Below are 27,189 nucleotides of genomic sequence, written 5' to 3'. Positions count from 1 at the left end.
TTGGAACTTTGGGTCTCATCCTTACCCAGCTGAATTCTTGCAATAGTGGGGAAATACTGACAATTTCAAAAGGTCATTTTCAAAAGCCCTAAAATTTCAGACTGTAGAAATGAGTGAGTATGCAATGCAAACACAAATAAAACAGTGGAGGGAACTGTCGATGCTGGAGCATCTAAGATAACAAGGTATAGAGCTGGATGAACACAGAAGGCCAAGCAGGAAAGCTGACGTTTCGGGTCTGGACCCTTCTTCAGGAAAAAAAAAATAATTTTTTTTCTGAAGAAAGGTCCAGACCCGAAGCGTCAGCCTTCCTGCTCCTCTGATGCTGCTTGGCCTATTGTGTTCATCCAGCTCTACATCTTGTTATGTCAAATAGAACAGTAGCCTGAGCTTGCTAGGCTGGATTGCCATGATTTGTGTGCTGCTATTGGTATCAATTTTCCCTAATACAAGGTGTCCAGTGAGTGCAAACCAGGAAAGCCCCACTCTTGATTTCCTGTTTGAACTCCATTTGTTGAGCTCAGCTGGGATTGAAGTTATTTCCTGGATTAGGGAGGGATCATATCAGATTGTCATCGGAATGCTATGGGTAAGTATTGGAAGAGGACAGGATTAGGCGTAGCTGTGTGACTCGTGGGTCAGTGGCTTGCTAATACTGGTTGATTAGTCTCATGAAAAATAGTTCCTTGGAATTGGAATAGATCCCAGTACAAATGGATCTGCAGTTCAGATGGGATCAGTCCTTTGGAAACGTATGCAAGAAAATTGGAAGGAAAGAAAAATAAAGCAGGATTTGCATTTCTCCTTCAGACACTAGTGAAGATCTTCTCGGGACGTAAACCAATGTTATACAGTTTCCAGAACTCCCTTCCACGTCTGCCTGTTCCAGCCGTAAAAGACACCTTGAGAAGGGTAAGATTAAAAACTTTTTAATAGCCAAGTAAAATATTAGATTTTGCTGGCTGTGGAGAAGGATCAAAGTATTTGAAAAAACTCTGCCTAGTTAAGTGCAAAATCTAACAATTGTTTAAAAGAAATCTTTATTTTGGATCTTTTGAGGATGGATGAGATTTTGTCAGTATATTTCTGAGTTTGAGAGAAGGAAGAGTTACATAATAAGATGTAACTCAAACAAGAGCTTGGAACTGGGACAATACAAGTTAGAATTAGGACAGTTTAAGATTTTTGTTTTAGATTCCCCTCCCATTTTTAATGTGGTGGATTTCCAGTCTTAGTTACATTTTATGATGCATTATACGCATCTTAAAGTTGATTTATGTTTAGAGTTTCCCTTTAGCTTTGTTAGCAAAAGGTGATTGTACATTTCAGATACAAGTATTTTTATTCCAAGATAACAGTGCAGTTTACTTAAATCAGGTGTATATTGTATTGAGGTCAGTGAAATGTATAAAGTGCATTATGTGGATATATTAACAAGATACAAGAAGAATGTGCTTAATTGTCATTAAGTAGCAGATTGTAAACTTGAAATGCGCTTTGATACGTTATGTAGTGAGGAAGAGCGTACAAGATCAAAATGCCTCAATATCATTGAGAATGACTTCAGCAAAGTGCTGAGCTGGATAACTCAAATGGCTCTTTTATTCCTGTACATGGAGAAACTAAACTAAAACAATAGACACATTCAGGAAGAGGGGAAGGATTGTTTTAAGACTGGTGAAGAGTGACCTATTCACTTAGATATCTATCTTTGGTTCTCTACCCCAAAAGTTTGTGGCTGCTCAGACTAAGACAGATTGTTGGTTTTTCAAAAAAAGTCAAGGGATCTGGGAGCAGGTGGGGAGGATGATTATATTGAATAGTGGAGTAGATTGGAATGGTTTCCTACTTCTCGTATTTCTTGGATTTTTACTTTTATTTTCTTACCTTGACAACTTCACCCCAAGGTCAGGTGGTTTCTTCACTCAAAATATCATTCGTACACTGCAGTAATTTATTGATAGATTTATAGTGCCAGTCTAGAAATATGTTCATTTTCATTCCTGTTTTCCATCTCTTTCAAGTTTTTGGAGTCAGTGAGGCCTTTGATGACCGATGAGGACTTCCGACGGACAAAGGCCTTGGCAAAAGATTTTGAACAGAACTTGGCACCCCGGCTGCAATGGTACCTTAAACTGAAGTCTTGGTGGGCTACCAACTATGTGAGTTCAGTACTATATTTAAATGGTGCCTTCTTGAAATGGCTGTCTAAATATTAATTTCATTCACCAGATAGATTAAAATCTAATAGGGCTGTTGTGACTAAATTGCTAAATGTGTTGATTTGGGTCCTATACTACTGATTGTAGCCTAGGCCACAAGTCTTTGCGTTTGGGGTCGTGCAGGCTTTTAATTTTCTAAATAATAGAAGATGCTGAATATCCTGGGTTTGCTCTCCATAATATTGGGAAAGTTTGGGGGAAATTTGATAGATATGTACAAAATCATAAAGGATTTTGAAAGAAAAAAGAGAAATTGGACGCACTGTAAGGAGATGATACAGAATACTGTAAATGTATTTGACAAAAGGACCAGAGATCACATGATCTTGAAATGCACTGCCTGCAAAGGTGGTTGAAACCTATTCAGTATAAACTGTCAAATTGAACTGGATAAATAGACATGAAGGGAAAGAAAATGAACTTCTCAGGTCATGGGGAAAGAGTACAGTGGTAGGATCTACTTAGGCAGCTCTTTTAAATATAAGAAGTAGACCATGTGGCAGGTTGAAACAGCTCCACCTGTCAGTATGGTTATGTCTAGTTTTGGCCTTCACCTCCACTTTATGTACCATTCCTCTATCCCTGTATTCCCCGAGAGGCCAAAATTCTGTCTATAGCAGTCTTGAATGTATTCATTGGTGTTTCAAAATCCACTGGGTAAGGAATCCCAAAAATTCACAACATTTTAAAATGTGATTTTTCTCAATCCTATGTCATTGACTCCTAATCTTGAACCTGCCTCCTTATGCTAGATTTCCCGGTCAGAAGGTTATGTTTTAGAGTCTGCCTTGTTGAGCTGCTTCGTGATTTTGAATGTTTCAGTGAGATCACTTCTTATTCTTCTAAACTCCAGATTATATAGACCCAACTTAGTTAGCTTATTATGATGCTGCTCATCTCAGAGCCTAACCTCGTTGCTTGGCACTATGACTGCCTCCAGTGCAAGTATATAGGAACTGGAGTAGGCCATTTGGACCTCATGTCCACTTTCCTGCCTTACACACCCTCCAAAAAAGTACTCTATGTAGGGTTTAAGTAGTTATGTCTTAAACTGTTCATTTACTCCAAAGATCAAGAGAGCTGGGGTCTTGGGGATTGCTAATCAATGTTTCTACCTTGATACAATGCCCATCGTTGGATCACAATCTTGGGTCAAAATCCTGGTCTTCCTGCCCTAACGTCATTATGGGTCTACCTACAGCGTATTGGTTGCATCGGTTCAAGAAGGCAGCTCATCACCACCTTCTCAAGAGCAACAAGGGGTGGTCAATGATTACTGGCCTGACTAGCAATGCCCACATCTGAGTGAATGTTTTTTGGAAAATGTGACGGACGTTGGCAACAGATGGACCTTGAGAGGGGAGGGGTCTACAATATCCCTGAAAACTCTTAGACAAACTTTGTCTGCCAGTTCTGAAAAAGCATCACTGGACCCAAAACATTAATTGATTTCTTCTCATAGATACTGCCAGACCTGCTGAGGTTTTCCAGCAATTTCTGTTTTTGTTAGTCCAGAATCTGGAACATGAAGAGCAGCTACAGGCAATGCAATACTGTGGTTCACCACACTGGACTGTGGATGGGAATTCATATTGAAAAGTCTAAATTTGTAAAGAGTTAGATGATTTGCTAGTTTGCGCAGGAAGAAGAATTTCTATAGAAAAATTCTCTCTGCTTGAGTTCCCAGGATCAGAAAGACAGGGAACAAAGTAAATCCTCAGGATCTTAGAATCACTTGGAACTGGTTCACAAGGAGTTGACTGCCTTCTGAAAGGACAATATAGAGTACATTTGTGAAATTTTTTCAGTTGTGCTGAACAAAGTTAATGCTGTATTTTGTGGTTTCAAATATATATTGCATACAAAGATATTGTTTAGTCAATAGTATGCTTAGTTTTTTTTTTGCTACAGTAAAGGTCTTGAAATGTAAAATCTTGTCATCCTTTTAAGTATTATTTGGAAGCTTGAATTTCCTAACATTATAACACTTTACCTTTCCTTTTGCTGTTCTCTCCATTAACTACGAGCCACTTCTCTCCCCACCGCCCAACCCCACCAATTCCTCCCATTCTGACTGGCTCCCAGCCACCTTAGTGTCATGATCAATTTGCTGATCCCCTGCAGTCTTGCCACACAAGCTGTAACAACCTCCGAGCTATTGGACAATTGCAAGGATGGACGCTCGTCCATTGCTACCTTGTGGATCCCTATACTTGCCTCACTCTCACTCTCGGGCTCCTGTTCCTGACCACAGATTAGGTCAGAAATACCTGGCCTAAGGAGTGTGAGTAGTTCCTGCTTTTTTTAAAAAAAAAAAAAAAAAAGGTAACCCGGTAACTTCCCCCACCCTGATGCAATATAGTCTGAATCTGATAAATTTCATTAACTCAGAACTGATGTTTTTTGAACTGCAGCCTTTTCTGCAGATGTGGTTGCTCCGATTCACTGGTATTCATCAATTCCCACGTGCTATGGTTGGAATACATCACTTGTTCTGAAATCCATGTGTTTTATTTAACGAATTAGATTTCAAACTTAGCAAAGTTACTTAACCTTTTTTAATTTGCTCGTGGGGCTTGTGTCATTGGCTGAGTCATCATTTATAGCCTGTCCCTAGTTGCTCTTGAGAAGGTGGTGATCAGCTACCTTCTTGAACTGCTGTAGACCATGTGCTGAAGGTAGACTCGCAGTGCCCTTTGGGAGGGAATATTAAGACTTTGACCCAACGACAGTGAAGGAATGGTGGTATATTTTCAAGTCAGGATGGTGAGTGGCTTGGAGGGGAACTTTCAGGTGGTTTTCCCATTTATCTGCTGCTCTTGTCCTTCAGGATCGAAGCAGTTGTGGGTTTGGAAGGTGCTGTCGAAGGACCTTTGAATTTCTGCACTCACCCGAACAAGTGAGGAATATTCCATCACACTCCTAACTTGGGCCTTGTAGGTGGTGGACAGGCTTTGGGGAGTCAGGAAGTGAGTTACTTGCCACAGTATTCATAGCTTCTGACCTGATCTTGTTGTCACTGTATTTATATGTTACGTTTCTGGTCACTGGCAACCCTAGGATGTTGGTATTGGGTGATTCAGTGATAGTAATATCATTGAATGTTAAAGGGATGGTGGTTAGATTGTCTAGGACACTATCCTAAGGCACTCCTGCAGAGATGTCCTGGAGCTGACTGACCTCCAGCAACCACAACTATTTTTCTATGTGCCAGGTATGACTCCAAACAGTGGAACATTTGCCCCTGGATCCCATTAATTCAAGTTTTCCTATGGCTTCTCTATGCCACACTTGGTCACATGCAGCCTCAGTGTCGGTGGTTGTCACTGTCACCTCTGGAATTCAGTGCTTTTGTCCATATTTGAATCAAGGCTGTCCTGTTGCTGACACCTTCCATTGCTTCAGCGATGATTGAGAGGAGACTGATGAGGTAGTAATCGGCTGTGTTGGATTTGTCCTGGCTGTTTGTGTGCAGGAGATACCAGGGCAATTTTCTACACTGTAGGGCAGATGCCAGTGTTGTGGCTGTACAGGAAGAGCTTGGCTAGGGAAGCAACAAGTTTTGGACCACAAGTCTTTAAAACTATTGTGGAATGTTGTCAGGGCCTACTGCCTTTGCAGTGTCCACTGCCTCCACCCGTTTCTTGATATCACATAGAATGAATTGAATTTACTGAAGAATTGCATCTGTGATGCTGGGGACCACTGGCAGAGTCAGAGATGGATCATCCAGTTGACACTTCTGATGAAGATTGCTTGTGAATGCTTCATATCTTGTGCACTGAGGTGTTGGGCTCTTCCACCATTGAGGATGGGGGTATTTTTTGAGCTGACTCCTCCAGTGAGTAGTTTAATTGTCCACCACCATTCTTCTAGATGTGACAGGACTGCAAAGCTTAGATCTGATTCGTTGGTTGTGGAATCACTTAGCTCTATTACTTGCTGCTTTTACTGTTTGGCATGCAAGTCGTTCTGTTTGGTAGCTTCGCCAGGTTGACATCTCATTTTTAGGTAGATCAGGTGCTGTCCTTGGCATGTCCTCCTCCACTCTGAACCAGGGTTGATCCCCTGGCTTGACAGTAAGAGTTGATGGGGGGGATATGTCAGGCCATTAGGTTGCAGGTTGTGTTCAAGTACAATTCATGTGCTGTTGATGGCTTTCAGTGCCTTGTGGATGCCTAATGCGAGTTGCTAGATCTGTTCGAAGTCTGTTAGCACGATGACAGTGCCACACAACACAGTAAAGGATACCCTCTAATGTGAAGGGGGAGTGACTTTGTGGTGGTCACTCCTACCAGTACCATCAGGGATAGATACATTTGCAGCTGGCAGATTGGTGAGGATGAGGTCTAAAATGTTTTTACTTCTTGGTTCCTCACTACCTGCTGTAGAACCAGTCTGGCAGCAATTTCCTTTAAGACCCTATCAGCTCCATCGGTAGTACTGCTGCCAGTCATTGTTCATAGTGGACATTGAAATCCCCCATCCACAGCACATTGTGCACCCTTGCCACCCTCAGTACTTCAAACCGGTACTCCTCAAATTGGAACATGGAGGAGTACTGGTTCATCAACCCAAGAAAGACGGTACGTAATAATTAGCAGGAGATTTTCTTGCCCATGTTTAACCTGAATCTCCTTGACTTCATGGTATCTGGACTCAGTGTTGAGGAATCCTTGGGCAACTCCCTCCTGACTGTATACCATTGTGCTGCACTACCTCTGCTCGATCAGTTCTGTCAGTGGGACAGAACATATCCAGGGTTGGTGATGGTGGTGTCTGTGACATAGTCACACTCACTGAACCATACCTTACAGACAATGTCAAGCTGTTGCTTGACTAGTCTGAGACAAAACCCTCCCAATTCTGGCAGTAGATGTTGGTAAAGAGGACTTTGCAGGATTGACAGGGCAGGGCTGTTTTTGCTGTTTTCCTTTTTAGTGCCGAGGTCGATGTCAGGTTGTCATCCGGTTTCATTTCTTCGTTGAGACTTTGTCTCGATTAATACAACTGAGTGGCTTGCTAGGCTACTTTAGAGGGCAGTTTAGCATCAATCATATTGCTTTGGGACTGGAATTGCATGTAGCCAGAGTAGTGAGTGTGGCAGATTTTCTTCTCTGAAGGACATTTGTGAGCCAGATAGGTTTTTTTCAACAATCGACAATGATTTCATGGTCATCAGTAGATAATTAGTTCCAGATTTTTTTAAAATTCAAATTACACCGTCTACTATAGCAAGAGTCAAACCAGAACATTACCTGAATTTCTTGGTTAATAGTTCAGTGATAATCCTACTAAGCCATTGTCTCCCCCATCTATAGTTATGTTAAGTGTTTTAACTAGTTAAGCCTTACATTTAATGCAGTATGTTATCTCCTCAGTACCAATTCATTAGTTATCCCATTTAGGATAAAATCTTGAAAGTCAACCAATCTTGTACCACTCACCTATTCAATGCCTCAAAATCCCAACTACTGGAGGCTGAAATAAAGGTTTAAAAACAGCACCTCCTACCACTTCTGCACCAAAATCTTACCTGCACCAAATTTCCAAGTTAACATTCATTCCTCATTGCCTTCCTGTCTGCTTTATCACTGATTCTGATCGATCAGGATCTGTGCTCATAAGATTAAGCCATTTTGTTAAGTCACTTATTCAGCTGCAGGAGCTACACCAACCACCAGGATTGTTGTGGTGATTTTAACTTCCCGTAAATTGACCGGAACTCGCATTAGGGGCTTGGATGGGACAGAATTTGTAAGGACCATTCAGGAGGGATTCTTGACCCAATATGTAGGCATTGTAACCAGGGAAGGGGTTATATTGCACCTGGTTTTGGGAAATGAGCCCGCCCAAGTGAGTTAAGTTTCAGTGGGAGAGCATTTCAGGAGTAGTGACCATAATACTGAGAGTTTTAAGATACTCATGGATGGGGATAACAGCAGTCCTTGGGTGAAGCTATTAAATTAGGGGAAGGCGAACTACAATAATATTAGACAGGAACTGGAGAATTTTGATTGGAGGCGGCTGTTTGAGGGTAAATCTACATCGGACATTTGGGAGTATTTCAAACAGCAGCTGATAAGAGTTCAGGAGCGGCATGTTCCTGTGGGACTGAAGGATACTATGGCAAGTTACGTGAACTTTGGATGACCAGGGATGTTATGACCTTGGTCAGGATGATGCGAACTGCTGTAGCCCTTGAAATATATAAGGAAAGTAGGAAAGAACTTAAACAAGAAATTAAAGAGCTAAAAGGGGTCATGAAAAGTTGTTAGCAAATGGGATTAAGGAGAATCCCAAGGCTTTTTACACATATAAAAAGCAAGGGGGTAGCCAGGGAAAGGGTTGGCCCACTCAAGGACAAAGGAGGGAATCTATGTTTGGAGCTAGAAGAGTTAGGGGAGGTCCTAAATGAATAATTTGTGTCAGTATTCACCAAAGAGAAGGAATTGTGGAGGATGATCTGAGGGAAGGGAGTGTCGAGTTTCTAGTCCAAGTTGCTATTAAAAAGGAAGAGGTGCCCATCTTAAAAAGTATTAAGGTAGATAAGTCCCCGGGTCCAATTGGGATCTACCCCAGAATATTGAGAGAGGCAAGAGAACAAATTGCTGGAGCAATTGACAGATATTTTTGTATCCTCTTTGGGTCACTGGTGAGGTCCCAGAGGACTGAAGAATAGCCAACATTGTCCCATTGTTCAAGAAGGGTAGCAGGGATAATCCTGGAAATTACAAACCTGTGAGTCTTGCATCAGTGGTAGAGAAATTGTTGGAAAAGATTCTCTGGGACAAGATCTATACACATTTAGAAGTGAATGGACTTACTAGCAATAGACAGCATGGTTTTGTGCAGGGGAGTTCGTGTCTCACTAACTTGATTGAGTTTTTTGAGGTGGTGACAAAGATGATTGAGGGAAAAGTGGTTGATGTTGTCAACATGGACTTCAGTAAAGCCTCTGACAAGGTCCCCCATGGCACAGTAGTACAAAAGGTGAAGTCACATGATATCATGGGTGAGCTGGCAAGATGGATACAGAACTGGCTTAGTAGGAGACAGAGGGTAGTGGTGGAAGAATGCTTTTTGGAATGGAGAGTTGTGACTAGCGGTGTTCCAAAGATTTCGGTGCTGGGACCTCTGCTGTTCATGGTCTACCTAAATGATTTGGAGGAAAACGTAGCTGATTAGTAGGTTTGCGAACGATACAAAGATTAGTGGATTTGTGGATAGTGAGGAGGATTGTCAGAGGATACAGAAGGGTATAAATCAGTTGGAGGCATGCAGATAAATGGCAGATGAAACTTAATCCAGACAAATGTGAGGTGACACATTTTGGAAGGTTAAGTACAGGTGTAAATTATGCAGCAAATGGCAGAACCCTATGCAGAGGGATCTGCCATTCTGTGTGCCGGTCCACAGATCAATTGATGGTGGCAGTCCAGGTGGATAAGGTAGTAAAAAAGGCTTATGGCGTGCTCCCCTTCATTGGAAGGGGCATTGAGTACAAGGGCAGACTAAGTTATGCTGCAGAACTTTAGTTAGGCCGAACTTGGAATATTGCGTACAGTTCTGGTTGCCCCTTTACCAGAAGGATGTGGATGCTTTGAAGAGGGTACAGAAAAGGTTTACTAGGATGTTGCCTGGTATTTGGGATTTTAGTTATGAAGGTATGGATGGACTGGGTTTGTTTTCATTGGAACACAGGAGGTTGCGGGACGACCTAATGGAAGTATATAAGATTGAATGGCATGGATAGAGTGGAAAGTATGAGGCTTTTTCCCAGGGTGGAGAGGTCAATTACTAGGGGACTTAGGTTCAAGGTGCGATGGGGGTGGGAAGTTTAAAAGAGATGCACGAGGCATGTTTTTCACACACAGGGTGGTGAGCGTCTTGAACACATTGCCAGAGGAGCTGGTGGAAGCAGACACAATAGCAGCATTCAAGAAGCACTGGGACGAATACATGAATAGAAAGGGAATAGAGGAATACAGATACTGTAAGTGAAAGCAGTTTTAGTATGGAAGAGTAAAATGTGGCAGCTCAGGCTTGGAGGGCCGCAGGGCCTGTTCCAGTGCTGTTTTGTTCTATGTTCACTGTGGCTGAAAAATTAATCTTGATCTTTTGAGCAATAGGTGCAGAAGTTGGCCTTGCTCTTTGAACTTGTAAATTCTTACTTTAATTGACTTGTTCACCTAACAAACTCTGAGGGGTGGAAAGATGCAGTGAATGCAAAAGGGTTTTAATTAAGGTTATGTTACTATCATACCATTCCAGGTGAGCGATTGGTGGGAACAGTATGTCTACCTACAAGGTCGAGAGCCAATCATGGTTAACAGCAACTATTATGCCATGGTAAGGATTTTGTGCGTATGTGGGTTAATTACAAGTAGGTTTAAACCGAAGGGGTCAAGGTTCAAACTTGTAGAATTCTAATGATGAGAAACAAGGAAGTAAATGAATTGGGGATTGCTGCTTAAAATGTGGACCATTCGCCAGATGGTTAATGTTCTTAATGCTGTTTGATGAGGACATTTTTCCTTCCCTTTTCTGTTCTCCATTTCCCCCCCCCACCCCAAACCTCTCTCTAATTCTTGGGGTACAAGTAACTATTGACAAAATGACTATTTTTCGTGTCAGCAGCCTGATCTTGGGAATACTAACAGTCCTTTTACCCGGGGGAGGGAGGATACAACTGGTTAGTGATCAGCAATGATACCTCGGCTAGTTTACTTTCTTTCGTGATTAAGTCTTTTGCGTATAGAAGTTGAGAAGTCATGTTGAGGTTGTATAGGACATTCGTAAGGCCTCTTTTGGAGTCCTATGTCCAGTTCTAGTCACCCAGTTATAGGAAGGACATTATTAAGCTGGAGAGGAATCAGAAGATATTTACCAGCGTTTCGCCAGGTATGGTAAGTTTGAGTTATAAAGTAAAGCTGGATAGGCTAGGACTTTTTTCACTGGAGTGTAGGAGGTTGCAGGGTGGCCTTTATCGAAGTTTATAAAATCATGAGGGGTATAGATAGGGTTAATGGTAGTTGTCTTTTTCCTTGGATGGGGGATTTCACAACTGGGGGCACGTTTTTAAGGTGAGAGGAGAGAGATTTTAAAAAGACATGAAGGACAAATTTTTTTACCCAGAGAATGGTTCACGTGTGGATTGGACTTCCTGAGGAAGTGGTGGATGTGGGCACAATTCCAACATTTAAAAGACGTTTGGATAATTACATGAATAGGCAAGGTTTGAAGGTATATGGGCCAGGAGCAGGCACGTGGGATTCGTTTAGTTTGGGATTATGTTCAGCATGGACTGATTGGACCGAAGGGTCTGTTTCCACGCTACATGACTCTATAAGATAGCTGTAGCTACCACACCTGCAACCAGTTTACTCAACAGAAACTGTAGATTGAATCTGGGACTTTACGGGTTTTTCTGGCTCATTTTGGTCTCTAAGCCATGGGGCGGATTTGGTAAGGTGGTATTTGGAATTGTTTAACTTGTTCTCTTCAACTGGGAGTAATTGTTTCCTCCCAAATTCAGGATTTCTTGTATGTGACTCCGACAACAAGTCAAGCTGCGCGTGCTGGTAATCTGGCCCATGCTTTACTTCTTTACAGACGACGACTTACTTATGAGGAAATTCTACCGGTAAGCAGTTAACCTCTGTGATGACATTCGTTAATGATGTATGCGTAAGCTGTGGCATTATTGCAGTGGCTGACTAGATCCTTTAAAGAACAGACCTTAGTAGTCTGAGCAGGAGATAACAGACAGTTTTGCTGTCTGTGATGCAGGGTGGCTCAATCTTTGAGATTTTTCTTTCATTCCTCTTCCTTGTAAGGAGGAAATGCCTTCCTGAAAGCCCCTGCTTTTAGCTCCTAGTCTGGTGGAGAGCTGGTAACAGTCATAGTCTGTCCTAGCTAACCCAACTAATGGTGAATAGGCAAACTATTATGTTTGCAATTGTCACCTTGTGAGTCTGGATGCTGGATGTATTGCATGTTGGATGGCTGGGCAATCTCTGGTCATCTCTACACACAAAAAAACCTCAGCTGTTGTCATGTAAGTTTCCAGTAATGGCAATCATCCTTGCTGTGGTCAATTTTTTTCCCCACATGTGAAATAAAACTGTTTGTATGCTGTTTGACCATGAACGGAATTGCAGACAAGACCAACACAGTCCCCACCTGATATTTACATGTACTCAATTAGGTCCTCCTCAGTCTTTATCAGGGAATGCTAATTTCAGAATTTGATATCAATGCAATCAGATACTGTGCAGTGAATAAACTCTGTTGTCCTATATTTTTGCCTACTTTGCACATCAGAGGACTGGATTAGCTCTTGCTGTGGTAGGTGGATCTCACTGGGTTTCAAACTACCAAATTATGAGACAGAACTTTCTGCCTCTGACAAGGGTATCATTAGTTGTTCATCAAAGACAATTCTGTCAGTACTAAAGTTAGGACCTAGGATTTATGTTAACAGTTTATTATAATGTTTCCAGTTGAGTGGCACTCACTGGGCAGGAACACATTGCATTCCAGCCAAGGTCAGGTACTGAGGGTTGGAAAAATGTGGATAAATGAATGTGCCTTATTCTTGCACATCTCCTGGCAGTTAGTTACAACACAGATGCCATGGAACAGCTGGAACACCTCAAGAAGGAATAGTGCTTTGAATTTAGGGGACAGCATCATAATAACAGAAGGAGATAATTTGACTTTCTCCTGTGTTGCATCATTTGGTGAGATCTGTGATCTGACCCCATTTACCCTTTGTCTTATATCCCTTAATACCTTTGGTTATCAAAAATCTAGCAGTATCAGAATTTATTTCCTTAGCCATGCCCTGCTGGGTTGCACAGTCAGGGTGTGTTTCAATACCTGTTGGTGTCTTGGTGAAAGAAGCTTCATGCAGACAAAGGCGGGCAGGAGACTCAAGTGGCATCTAAATACAGGCACAGTACAGTTGTTCAGAGGCATCTGTTGCTGAACTGTAATTGCTATGTACAGGAAGTGAGTGATATTTACCTGTAAAGGCATCAGAGCTGAGGCCCAACGTGTCCTCACCTGTCACCCATGCATTCCAGCAGGGATTATTACAATCTAATGTTTAGGAATTAATTGAAGTTTTTAAACAAACAGTGAATTTTAAGCAATTGATGAACAACAATTTTTAAAAGTCTGTCTCAACTTTTTAACTCACCTTGCCTTTCTTCGTAGGTCCCTCATACATGCCACCATCCTGTCTCCAAATATAAGAGCAAGTAGACAGGAGCAGAGCCTGGGCTGTGCAGCCTCTGGTTCACCCTCTCTGCTTGTTGAGGCCATTGAGATCAGAACATCAAATGAGTGGAAATTTATGGGTGTATAAACTGTGTACTTTTCCAAATCGAGAAGCTCAGCAACAGCTGTGTGACTAGTGCTAGTGCAGCAGGGTCATGGTTTGTTCATTACCTTCAATTAGTGTCTCCCACAGTGGGCGTCCAACTAGATCTCTCTGGTTCAGCCCTCTGAGTCCGTTTGCTTACAATGAGTGTGGCAACTCAGTAAATGCTGTACCAACCAGTATGCTCATTTTGAATTACAATTTAGATATGCTATATTAAATAAAGGGTTGCTATTTTGTCATTTTTTTTGCTTTTGAAAATTTTTAAAAATGTCGCAAAATAGAGGATAAACTAATTCATAACTTTTTTTACATTTTTTTTTCCTTTCCAATCCTGCCCATTTATGGCAACGTGAAATGACTTTTTCAACCACTAACATTTGACCCTATTTCCATGGGTCATGTATGTTCCCCCTCAATTCCCTACCCCATGCCCATTCATACTCTGTTTGGGCGCAGAGTACTCTGCCAGGGTTCCCAATACCTCTGTGTTCAGCACAGTGGGAACGAATGTTCAACACGACTCGACTGCCAGGCGAGGAGACAGGTAAGATTGAAAGGCTGTTGTTACAGGGCTGCTTGTAACTGCTCGGGCTGGGTGGGGGAATACTGTCCACATATGTCACACAATTCGCGATTCAACAGCTGCCTTCCTAACACTAATGGTTAATCATTGTAGAGTTTGTTTTGCAGTACAAGTGAACTATCAATCAGACCTTGAGTTGATTATGCTACAGAACAGTGGATTTGCATTACAATATGATGAAGTACTAGTTACAGACTTCTTACAAATGGGTGCTAAGCAGTCACCAACACTTTCCCAGAACAGAGTCCCAGTTTTCCCCATCCGCCCAACATCTGATGGATCATCATGTATGTCTTAAATTGCGAATTTGTAATGAGTGTGATATGAATATGCAAATTAGGAGCAGGTGTAGGCCTCTTGAGCCTGCTGATCCATTCACTAAGATCTTGGCTGATCTGAACTCCACATTCCCACCTGATCACTTTTCACCACCTTGCTTATCAAGAATCTATCTTCCTTTGCCTTCGAAATACTAAAAGACTCTGATTTCACTTTTTTTGACAGTGTCCCAAAGACTCAGACCCTCCATGGGAGGGGAGGGTGTGGGGTGTGGGATGAAGTTATCTTTATCTCTGTTTTAAATGAGCAACTCCCAAATTTGGAATAGTGACCCCAGTTCTAGATTGTCCCATATCCTTTCCAGGTGCACCCTGTTAAAACCACTCAGGATCTTGTGTGTTTAAGCAAGTTGCTTCTTATTCTTCTAAACTGCAGTTGATAGAGGCCTAGCTTGCCCAACCTTTCCTCAGTAAACAACCTCCCTATTTCAGATATTAGTTTAATAAATCACTAAGCTACTTTCAACACGTTTACACCCTTCCTTAGTTAGGGAGACCAATGCTCTACACAGTACTCCAGATGTGGTCTCACCAATGCCTTGTATAACTGAAGCATAACCTTCCTACTTATGTATTCAATATTCCTCGCAATAAACAATAGCATTCCATTAGCTTTCCTAGTTACTGGCTGTGCCTGCATGCTAATCTTTTCCAATTAATGTATTAGGACACCCAGATTCCTTTGAACCTCAAAGCTCTGCAATCTTTCCTGTCATGGACAAGACCTCACCTCTGAAAGTATTGTAAACTAACTTTAAATAAATATGAAAGGCAAGGGTAAAATGCTGTGTTCCAGATGCGATTTGATTGATCCACCACTAGGCTTTAAGCAAAAAAGCACTTTATTCTTACAACACAGTTAAAATACAAAAAGGTTTCACATGACTTTATTGAAATATCTAACAAGCTAATATATTTAACCACTAATCATCAACTATTCCGATATAGACAGAATCTCAAACACCCCCATTAACAAAAATGCAATTCAGCAAAACAGTTATAATTTTCATGTGCGGAGCAAAGTAACAGTTTGCCCCTTTTGATTTTTGAGAGGAAGCCTTGCCATCTAAGACTCTAGTAGCCAGGAACTCGAGATTTTAGCTTTAGCAGCCAGCAGAAACTAACTGAAAGCAAAGCTGAAAGTCTTCCAGGATCTGCGGGAGCCCTGACCCTGCCCACTCTTGATTCTTCACATAAAACCATACAGGGAGAATGCAAAAACTGTTCACCAGCTGCCTGTCTGAAGGAGACATTTCGGAACCACTGTGTCAACACCCCTCTGCAAGAGAAACAGCACAGAACACCTCTCTTAAAGGCACAGTCTTGTCACATTCACAATTTAGTTTTTTTTTAATTCTTCCTGCCAATATGCACATTTTCCCACCACATACTCCTCAAGACCATAAAAATAGGAAGAGGAATATTGTTTGCCACCTCTCTTAAACCTGCCCCAGACCCTGCTTCACCATTCAGTAGGATCATGACTGATCTGCCATTCCTCATGTTCACTTTCCTGCTTTTTCCCTGTAACCCTTGATTCCCCTACTGATCAAGAATCTATCTATCTCAGCCTTAAATATAGACAAGGACTATGTCTCCAAGCTCTCTGAGGCAGGAAGTTTCAAAAACACTCAACCCTCCGAAGAAAGTTTTGCTTATCTCTGTCTTAAATTGGTACCTCCTTATCCTGAGACTACACCCTCACTCTGTCAGGTCCCTTAAGATTTCTGTATGTTTCAATGAGATCACCTCTCGTTCTTCTAAACTCCAATGAGTAGAATCCTAACCTGTTTAGCCTTTGTTTTGAGATAAACCCTCTATGCTGGGCTTCATCCTAATGAATATTCTCTGAACTGCCTGCAATGAAATAGTATCTACCCTTAGGCAAGGGGACCAAACCGCGCACTACTCTTGATGTGGCCCCATCAGCACTTTGTACAATTGCAGTAAGAATCCCCAACTGTTGTGCTCTAAACCCTTTGAAATACAGGTCACCATTCTTTTCTGATTACCTGCTGCATCTATGTGCTAGCTTTCTGTTTTGTGCCCCCAAATCCCTATATTTTGTAGCTTTTTGCAATTTTTCTCTATTTAAATAATAATCTGTTCTTTTGTTCTCACTTCCAAAGTTTCAAAGTTTTTTCCACCTCATTCTCCATTTTGTAACTTTTTTGTCCACTTACTTAACCCATCAGTACATCTCTCTAAACTGTTTGTAAGCCTCTTGCAGTTTGTATTTCCACCTCTTTCTGTCATCTGCAAATTTGGCTACAGTATATTTGCTTCCTTCCGTGCCTTAATATATTGTTGTAAACATTTGCGGTCCCAGCATCGATCCTTGTAGAATCTATCTGGTTACAGGTCACCAACCTGAAAAAGACCTCTGTATCCCCTACGTACTGTTTCCTGCCTATTAGCAAATTCTCTATCCATGCCAATATATCACCCTCAACACCATGGTCTTTTATCTTATGCCTTAACCTTTTGTGAGGTACTTGTTGAACATCTTCTGGAAGCGCAAATACAATACACCATCTGGTTCCCCTCTATCCACTCTGTTTGAGACTTCCTCAAAAAAGTATAATAAAATAGACTATTTCCCTTTCATAAAGCCATATTGATTCTGCCTGATGAGATTTATTTTCCAAAAGTGCTGTCAGTACATCCTTAATAATTTATTCCAATTTTTTTTCCACTGATATGTTAGGCTAATTGGCCTATAGTTACCCGCGTTTTGCATCCATCTCTCTTTAAAGAGAGACGTAACATGGATAGTTTTCCAAAACTTCATTACTTGTCCACAATCCAAGGATATTTGGAAAATTAACCACCAATGCATCCATTACCTCAGTAGTTACTTCTTTAAGCAGCCTAGGATGCAGGCCAACAGGGCCAGGAGATTTACCTGCCTTTATCCACATTGGTTTGGTTAATACTCTCTTTCGTGATAGTACTTAATTCCTCCCCCGTCATCGTTAATATTAATTGGATGTTTGAAGTATCTTCCACTGTAACAACTGATGCAAAATATCTATTCAACTCCCTTGCCATTTCTTTGTTCGTCATAACCATATCTCCAGATATTATTTTAAATACCTATGTTCACTTTGACCTCCCTCTTCCTTTTTGTGTATTTAAAGAAGCTTTTATAGCCAGCTTTTATATTCCTGTCAGTTTGCCCTCAGATTATTTGCCAGATCTTTGCCCACTCAATTAGCCAACCTGTATCACTTTGTAACCTCTTTTTATTTGTCTCACAGCTCACTTTCCTTTTTGTCTTTTGTCATCTGTAAAGTTAGTAACCATATTTTCGGTTTGTTCTATCAAATGATTTATATAAACTGTAAATTGTTCAGATTCCAGCACTGAACCCTGTGGCACACCTCTCATTATATCTTACCAACTCCAAAAACAATTGTTTATGCCCACTGTTTCTTTCTGGCTTACCCATCTTTAATCTATTCCATTATGCTACCTCCTGTACCATGAACTTTTCACAAAAATTTTTTTATATGACAACATATCAAATGGCTTCTGAAAATCTAAATACAGTACATCCAACATTTCCCTTTGTTTAGAGTACATGTTGCTTCCTCAAAGACCTCCAGTTAATTGAAACAAGACTTCCTTTTCATAGAATGGTTTTGCTTCTACCTTATGACCTTGAACTTTTCTAAGTTCCCTGCTGAGCAACAAAACTGGTCCCACATGACACAGAAAATAAGTTGGAACATTGTTTGGCAGTGTTGCAGTCTTGCATTTGTGACATTAAAATGGCTGACATGTTGCAAGTTTTTTTGCAATGGATTTTTCTGTTGTCCTGGGGACAGATATCCCATCAAATATCTGATGAGGAAATGGACTTAATCTTACATCTGGTGTTTCTTGCCCGGAGGTTAAGTATGCGTTTTTGCATTGAGCCTATCTAGGCTTAAACACTGTTGGGATTGTAGAAGTAAGTAGATGTTGAACTTTAAACCCTTCAATTGATTCAGGTGTTCTGGTATGTGAATCACCACATGTTAATATGCAGGTATCAATTGATTAGGAAAGCAAATGGAATGTTAGTGTTTAACTGCAAAGGGAATCAAGTATAAAAGTAGGGAAATGTTGCTAAAGTTATACAGTGTTTTAGTGCGTCTGCAGTTGGAGTATTCTGTACAGTTTTGGTTTCTTAATGAGAGATATAATAGCATGAAAAACAGCTTGTATGAGGTTTACTGATTCCTGAGATAAAGGTTAGATTTTGAGTACAGGTCGAGCAATTTGGGCCGATTTTTATTGGAATTTTGAAGTATAAGCTTTTTCAAATATATACCATCTCGAGGGGACAGGATGGATGCTGAGAGAATGTTTCCCCATGTGGGAGGCTGGCCCAAAAGTAGTGGTCCCAATTTAATAGTAATTTATTGCTACATATATTTATGAAAATATGGTAAAATGTGTATAAATTGCTGTAAGCTGGTGCTATTTTAATTACCTAAGTTATAAAATGAAATAAATCATTCAAAATTAGGACAAACTTCACTTGTTATTTTTTGATTTTCTGAGTGGCAATGGGATGCCTTCACAGTCCGCAGCCGCCAAACCATTCCCTGAGGATGCAAAACAAGGAGAAAGTGCGATGAAGCACCTCCTGCCGCTGCTGATAGGACCCAGAATGTTGCCTCTGCCAAAACTGTCCCTGAGACCACAGCACCAAGAGAGAAGCATGCTGAAGCCTGCTGATGTTAATTTAATTTAAAAGTTAGAGGTTTTCCACGTAAAACTGAGATGACGAGAATTCCTTTTTTCTACCAGAAGCCTGTTAATCTGTGGGATTATCTACTCCAGGGAGCAGAGCAGGTTGGGTTATTGAATATATTCAAGGTTGAATTGGATAACTTTTTGATTGATTTAGGGAATCTAGGTTTCTGGGGTGGGGTGAGGATTGTGATAGTCAAGTAAGAAAGATTGATGCCACAATTGGATCTGCATGACCTTATTGAATGGTGAAGAATATTCATATCACTGAATAGCTCCTAATTCCTGTTTTCTGGATAACAAAGCCATCATCCAGTGTGATATGGTGAGCATTAATATACTTAATGGGACATTCGTAAGTGTTATCTGGCCACTTCAGTATTGATATTCTGCTGCATACCCGAGTGCACAAATGTCTAATTGTCTTGTGAATGGTTTGTGACCATTCTCCGTTTGTTCGTGATATTGGCAAAGGCCACCAAGTTTAACTTGGGTTGATTCCATGCATTGGAAGATTGAGGCATAAACAGTCATCACAACCAGACTCTTGAAGAATATATATGTTCAGTTCCTCACGCCTATTTTGTTATTAACCTGTCTGGGCTTCAGACTACATTGTCCAGTACAAATGGCCAGCAGGGCAACCAGAAAAGCAAATCAACTCACTGTCATTCAGTAACAGAGTTTTAAAGAACAATTACAAAAAAAAAATCCTCGTTGAGACTTATCTGCACTTTTCAGGGTTAGCCAGTCACTGCTGAATTCCCGCATTGTGTGACATGCCTGGGTGTTTAATGCTCTCTTCATGCTTCTCACAGCAGCATTTTCACTGTGTCTTTGGATCCTGTTTGTGCCTTGGTGGAACCTGTTCCTCAAGTTCTCTACTTCAGCTTTTTTTTGTTGAATAATTTGTATGAGTGAAGTTTTCTATTATATATTTCCTTTGAAATGCTTTCCTGTAGCTTGAAGTTGTGTTTTTTTTTCTCCCTATCTACTAAAATGATCATTGAACCATCAGAGCAGTAGGTCTTCTCGAGGTCATCCTACCCTGTTACCAGTACAGACTTGGGGGAGAAATTAATTTTTCTACCATAAGGTTTGCACCATGTTGGCTTAATAAGTGACAAGACCAAGCTTTTACTCATAAATATTCTCAAATTTTTAATGGCCCACTGTGTAGCGTATCTCCTGGTCTGATGCTTGGATTAATTGGGGTGCTGACACTTCAGTTTTCACTGGAGCTTTGTTGACTAAGCAGCCATACCAGACAACAACGTTTCAATCTAGTTTGTAAATAATCTGATCACGATCAATTCTGAAACTGTTGTCCAAAACTACCAATCTGAGTGAGAGAAAATGTATGTAAGGGAGTGTATGTGTATGTGATAAGTTTTTATTTTTAATATTTTATTAATTATTAATTTTCTAATGGCTACTTTAACCCATTCATTTTCAATGCAATCGTACTGATAGAAAAATCTTAATCCTGAGTTTTCCAAACTCTTTAAATTGTTCCTCTGTTTGACACTTTGAGTGGAGACTATCTGCTGGACCTTTTTAAGTCTGTCCGACCTGATAGTTCAAAATTATCACTTTTGTTCAAGATTTGATGGGCTCCTTTTTGTGTTCCATCATCTGCACTCTTTCATTTTATCCCCACATCTGGAAGGAATGGTCAGAGTGGAACAATGTGGTGCACTGGCTCATTTTAGCTTCCATCATTTGGGAAACTGATGCTCAATTCAGAGCTATTGGTAAATGTTAGCCTATCATTTACTGTTAAAAATGACAATATAATCCAAATAAACCATAAGCATTGGTGATATTAAAAAGTAAAGTTCATGTGATTGTGTAGAGGGCTTCCTTGTAAAATTTGAGGTGATGTATAGAGCGGTTGCTGAATATTTATGCTCCAGGCAACCTGCACCATACTTGAGACAGTGAATGTTTGTTGCTGGATGCACAGGGTTGGAAAATGTCCTGCCATCCTGCAGTGCTCTGCTACAAAATTCTTTTGATTGCTTAATGAAAATACTCAGTAAACCTTTCACTGTCAATTTGGACTAAATTTTCTCATTCTGAATCAAGCAATAAAATTAAGTTCGACAAAATGGATTCTGAAATCAGACCATGGTCATCTTTGCCTGAATTTGTACCATGTTATGAAGAGGACCAGTTCAAAAGGTTTCTTCTGTTCATTAGTTTGTAGCAAATTTATCAACTTGGTCTTTGCCAACATCTTTGATCTTGTTGCAAGAGAAGAAGAACTCCTATCTGCTTGCATTTTAGTTTCCCATCTCCCATTTTCAAATTTGTTCCTCCACATAACCCATTTTTTTTAGGTTCACCACCAGGACACATTTCCCTGGTACCTCGAATGACCAGAGTTGTGATGTGTTTATTGTCTGTATTTATGTTCCTACAAGTGGAGGAATCTAAGTTAGTGGTTTTCTCCCCTCTTTCTCTCCTGTATTATAGATGTGTTGCTTGCAATTTCTTTGCATGTCCACGTGTTATTCTTTCCTGTTTTTCTGCCTCTCTTCAGCTATTGATTCGAGGTGTTGTCCCCATGTGTTCTAATCAATATGAGAATATATTCAATACATCCCGCATTCCAGGTGTAGAGTCAGGTATGAAGCAATTCTTTTCTGCAGCTGGGAATTTTAGCTGATAAATGTTGTGCTGTGATTATACTGGGCTCTCAGAGACTCAGCAGGCTGTGATGAACAACTGGAGTCGAGACCCTCTCAATTCAGCTGCAAGTTACAATCTAAAAGGATGGCTTGAGAGCCTGAGACAGAGGCCTATTGGAAGAGTTAATCTCGCAGCCTGCTAAGAAAGGAGGTCCTTTTAATCTTACTGTAAAGATCACTTATAAAGGCTGCATATTGTTGGAAAGTGCCTGGATCCAGGAGCATCTCATTGTTGCTGGTAAGGATACCTGCTGCAGCTTGTCTAAAAACTGAAGTATCTGAGTACCACTGATTCCTACTTGATGACAGAATGCTAATGATTTCAAAGTGGAGATCTTTTAGTTTTGCTGGCAAAGCTCAATGGTTTCATCTGCCACAAAATGTCATAAGCCTCCTGGCTGAAGGAGGGTTAGGTGGGTATTTGCTGTACAAATTTACAGTTCTTCCTCTCTTAAAAGAGAAAGCTCTTTCCCACTGTAATGCATTTATTGGATTCTCAATACCTGTCACTTTGGGGCTCCTCTCATGGCAGACTGCTCCAGTAATGTAGGTTGCTGGAGTAGTTGCATAAGAGGATCTCTGAGCACTTTCGTTGATTTTAATGTCCCAGGGAGTTTGATCTGGAGGCAGTCACTATAGGACAGTACTTTGAACGGAAAGTTGCAATCCTGTGCCTTCCCTCCTTTGTTAACTTGATGTTTTCGTTTAAAATGAAACATGCTAGATTTACTGTGCACCTCTCTTGAATTTACAGACTTTATACAACACCGTGTGGACAGTAAGCACATTGTGGTCTATCACAAGGGTCGTTATTTTAAAGTTTGGGTATATCAAGGCGGGCGCCTTCTGAATCCATGTGAGCTACAGATCCAATTCCAGTACATTTTAGATGAGAATTCTTCACCTCAGCCTGGGGAAAAGTATCTGGCTGCATTGACTGCAGGAAACAGGTGAGAGCTTTGTCTTTTTGCTTTTGTTTTCTGCAGAAAGTTCTATCCCCATTGTCTGGAGGCACTTATCTTGAAATACAGTTGACTGGGGGCTGGCAAAAATCTAGTCTATCATCCAACTGCGCAGTGAGAGCCTGAAGGCTGTTCATCTGAGGGGGAACAACATCAACAGCTTATTTATATTCCAACCAGGTAGCTCTTTACCTCTGTCTTCCAGAGCTTCCTTTCTTATTCCCTCCTTCCTTTTAACTCAGTACCTTCCACTTCAGCTGTGGTTTTGATTCTTCCCTACCCATTACCATCATACAGTTTGGTGCAAAAAAAAAGTTTATTATTTTCTTGCAATTTCACTTTGTTTTCCTTTTATGCTATTCAAATTTTTTGAATGGATTTATTCTGTGCTTGGGGTAGCTTTCCTGTAACTTCAAAGGTACCACTGCATTTTCTTATCCCAGGACAACTAAACAGGCACCTGTTTCTTAGACTGTTCTTAGTCCTCATTGGAATTGCAAGCTCCTCCTTCCCAGATTTCATAGCTGATATTGATTAAGCACCACAAGGAACTGTGGGCGCTTCCACACTGTAGCTAGTACATTCTTTTCTGCGTTTTACTGTTTTCCTTTGGACCCTCATCCTGTGTCCACCACAGTACTAACCATGTATTTCATGGGTCGAAAAAGAACAGCAGGAGTATGAAAGTTAAAATTATGTGACTTGGAATCACATCAGTTGGAAAAGTTTATTTGTTTGCATTCTGTGCCAATTTAGTAGGTCTTGATCGGGTGGATGCGATATAATGTAGTTGACCTCAGTGCTTCAAGGTTAGAAAGAGATTGAATCCTGCCAGAGTTAGACCTTCTGAACATTGTTCAATGGGCTAATTTACAATGAAAAGAGTGGGGATTAGGACCATAATCATCTTATTAGCATCTCACAGTTGTGTATGCCATGCAGGGTTTTCGTTACTGGGCCGTAACTTGGTTGGAGAACTTCCAGACTTAGCAGACCCAACTCGATCATCGCACCAAATTTTTTCACTCTATTTTGGTGGGTTCAGGGAAAGTACATGGTGGATGATAGATTCAGGCAAACTGACCCTAGGAGCAGATTGTACGTGTTAGGTGGCCACGTACACTGCTTAGAAGGCTTGCCTCAGTTCTTTCGAGACTTCATCCGAGTTATTTTAGAAGCTGTTAGACTCTTTAGCCCTCACCTCATCCATCCTCCGAACCACCATGTCAACTCATAGCCTATTGCTCCCACATAGTCCCCATTTCCACTTTCATAACCACTGACCTAGTAACCTCTATGAACAGACCTCAAGATCCAAGTGGAGAGGAAAAAAATTAATGTTCTAACAATATAATAGTTATCAATCATATGCACTTGATCCTGAAACAAATCGTCATGAAACCAATCCAAAGATTGTAAATCCTATCTCTTTTTCAACAAATAAATATTCAACAACTACATGAATGGCAATTAGACCTTTAATAACTGTTTTAAATGGTTAATCAAAATAGGAACTTGACATCCTTACCTATAAACACTCTCCATCTGAGGTAAGTGCTTTTGAAACTCGGTCAAGCATTCGTATTTACCTCAGTTGTAATGACAGCCCATTGGAAATGGCAGCAAAGAACTCTACTGAAACTACAGGATTAGATGGTCATGGGTTGTTTGTTTACCCCTGTTATTCACCACATGGCCTCTCAATCAAAGCAGCCTAGCAGGGCATGTTAAATTAACTCCTAAATGACAGCTCCAGTCTGTTTTATTCATAACCAAGCGACAGATTAAAGCCCTTGTAAGACTGCTAGTGGTCTGTTTGAACTCAGCATTAAGTTCAAATTACCCTTTTGGGTTTTCCACCTGGGTGATTCACACCTTGCCCCCTTCCCTCAGACTAGAAATAGGAATGTGTTGGAAATTAGGCTGGTCATCTGCAGCCAGTTCCCACCTGCCATTTTTAAAGTTCCATTCCATCACAGTCAATAACCTGGTTCGTGCATGAAATAAAAATGATTGAACCCAGTATGCTGGAGGATTGTCTACATATACAGACTGGAATTATCATTAGTTTGTGCCTTGGAAGCAAAGAAATTAAGTTGGAAGAGTATTGATTTTTTTTTTTTGATTTGTGTTGTGTTGCTGAGCAGAATTCCCTGGGCTAAGGCTCGGAAAACATACTTCAGCTCTGGGAAGAACAAGACTTCACTGGAAAGTGTGGAGAAAGCAGCATTTTTTGTCACTTTGGATGATACTAAATATGATCTATATGTGGATAACCAGGTGAAATCACTGGATGAATATGCCAAGTCACTGTTGCATGGCAAGTGCTATGACAGGCAAGTATTTATGTTATAGGTCAATCTACAGCAAAACATAAGAATATATAGAAATAGGAGCATGTAGCCCCTGAGCCTGCACCATCATTCAGTAAGATTCCCTCAGATTCCAAAAACATGTCAATTTCAGTCTTCAATACATTCAATGACCGAGCACCCACAGTCCTCTGAGGTAGAGAATTACAAAGATTACAGATATGAATGTTTCTGCTTGATGAGTACTGTGATGAAGAAAATGATGGCTCTATACTGCTTACTAAAATAGTGCATAGGTGTCAAGACACAGGGGTAGCAAGCTAAACCACATCAGCCTCACTATCACTGGATTCACAACAGTGAAATTAAAACATTCAATGACCCTCAATTGTTTCTGACCAGACTATATGAATAGCAGATCTTGAACACTCAATTTCTAACAAACCAAAATGAACGATTTATTATTAAAAATTAAAAGAACACAAAAGAACAGTAAGGCATTCTAATTATTATGTATGACCTAAGCCCAATCCAATTTGATCACAAGCCCTCTACTCTCACTCTGACAGACAAACACAGTTAAGGAATTTTTTTTTTTCACAAGGATGCGAGTTTGCCAGTTCAATAACTACTTCAGTGATAAAAACCTAGATTTCATGAAATCCTTTGTTGATGGGTTGTATTACCGGCATATAGGACTGTATATTTTGCTTGAATTCTGAAGTCATTGGTCAATGCAAACAACTTTTGGAGACCTCTACTTATTTCTGAAAACTGGAATTCTTTTCTCAGAACTTTCAACAAATTGATAACTGGAAAATAACTAGAGAAACCAATGTCAAAAACCAACACATTTCAGCACCTCCCGCAGCAAAACTGCCTCCTTACCCAAAGCCTAGTCAGATCTAATTCAGTCTTTTTGTTTTCTTTTTCTATGTCAATATTCTCCATGGTTGGCCGGCCAGCACTGGCACTCCCAAGATCGACCAGTTCAAAATCCGACCAGCTGCCATTTCCTGAGTATAGCAACATAGGCATAGAGTTGGACAGCATGGAAACAGACCCTTTGCTCTAATTCGTGTGGTTTATACCAGATATTCTAAATTAATCTAGTCCCATTTGCCAGCATTTGGCCCATATCCCTCTAAACCCTTCCTTCCATGTATCCATCTGGATGCCTTTTAGAACAGAGAACAAAGAAAATTACAGCACAGGAACAGGCCCTTCGGCCCTCCAAGTCTGTGCCGATCCAGATCCTTTATCTAAACCTGTCACCTATTTTCCAAGGATCTGTATCCCTCTGGTCCCAGCCCATTCATGTATCTGTCTAGATACATCTTAAATGATGCTATCGTGCCCGCCTCTACCACCTCCGCTGGCAACGTGTTCCAGGCACTCACCACCCTCTGCGTAAAGAACTTTCCACGCATATCTCCCTTAAACTTTTCCCCCCTCACCTTGAAATTGTGACCCCTAGTAATTGAGTCCCCCACTCTGGGGGAAAAAGCTTCTTGCTATCCACCCTGTCTATACCTCTCATGATTTTAAATGTTATAATTGTACCAGCCTCCACTGCTTACTCTGGTGCCTCATTCCATACATGCAGTATCCTCTGCATGAACAAATTGCTACTTAGATACTCTGGAAAAAAGACCTTGGCACTTCACCCTATCCATGCCCACCATGATTTTATAAACCTCTAAGTTCAACTCTCAGCTTCCGACACTCCAGGGAAAATAGCCCCAGCCTATTCAGCCTCTCCCTATAGCACAAATCCTCCAAGCCTGGGAACATCCTTGTAAACCTTTTTCTGCACCCTTCCAAATTTAACAACATCTCTCCTACAGCAGGGAGTCCAGAATTGAATCTTAAAAGTTGCCTAACCAATGTTCTGTACAGCCACAACATGATATCCCAACTCCTAAACCCAATACGCTGACCAAT

General features: G+C 40.8%; 1 protein-coding gene across 6 annotated transcripts in view; it reads left to right on the top strand.

Moving 5' to 3' along the window:
- The window catches only part of LOC109938367 (carnitine O-palmitoyltransferase 1, liver isoform), a 96,435-nt gene that overhangs the window by 43,957 nt on the left and 25,289 nt on the right, over nt 1–27,189 (top strand). For 5 of the 6 annotated variants that reach the window (XM_048617412.1, XM_048617414.1, XM_048617413.1 and 2 more), the window contains 7 exons: nt 811–912; nt 2,025–2,162; nt 10,497–10,574; nt 11,761–11,868; nt 14,071–14,158; nt 22,726–22,921; nt 25,081–25,269. In XM_048617412.1, coding sequence (XP_048473369.1) covers nt 811–912; nt 2,025–2,162; nt 10,497–10,574; nt 11,761–11,868; nt 14,071–14,158; nt 22,726–22,921; nt 25,081–25,269 — 899 coding nt within the window. Of the gene's footprint in view, nt 1–810; nt 913–2,024; nt 2,163–10,496; nt 10,575–11,760; nt 11,869–14,070; nt 14,159–21,823; nt 21,909–22,725; nt 22,922–25,080; nt 25,270–27,189 lie in introns of all 6 variants that reach the window. The other variant, XM_048617417.1, reaches the window with a different exon arrangement.

The sequence above is a fragment of the Rhincodon typus genome, chromosome 37 (genome assembly GCF_021869965.1).
Source record: "Rhincodon typus isolate 14 chromosome 37, sRhiTyp1.1, whole genome shotgun sequence".
Taxonomy (NCBI): Eukaryota; Metazoa; Chordata; class Chondrichthyes; order Orectolobiformes; family Rhincodontidae; genus Rhincodon; species Rhincodon typus.
The sequence above is the reverse complement of the archived record's forward strand: the minus strand, read 5'-3'. Positions and strand labels throughout refer to the sequence as shown.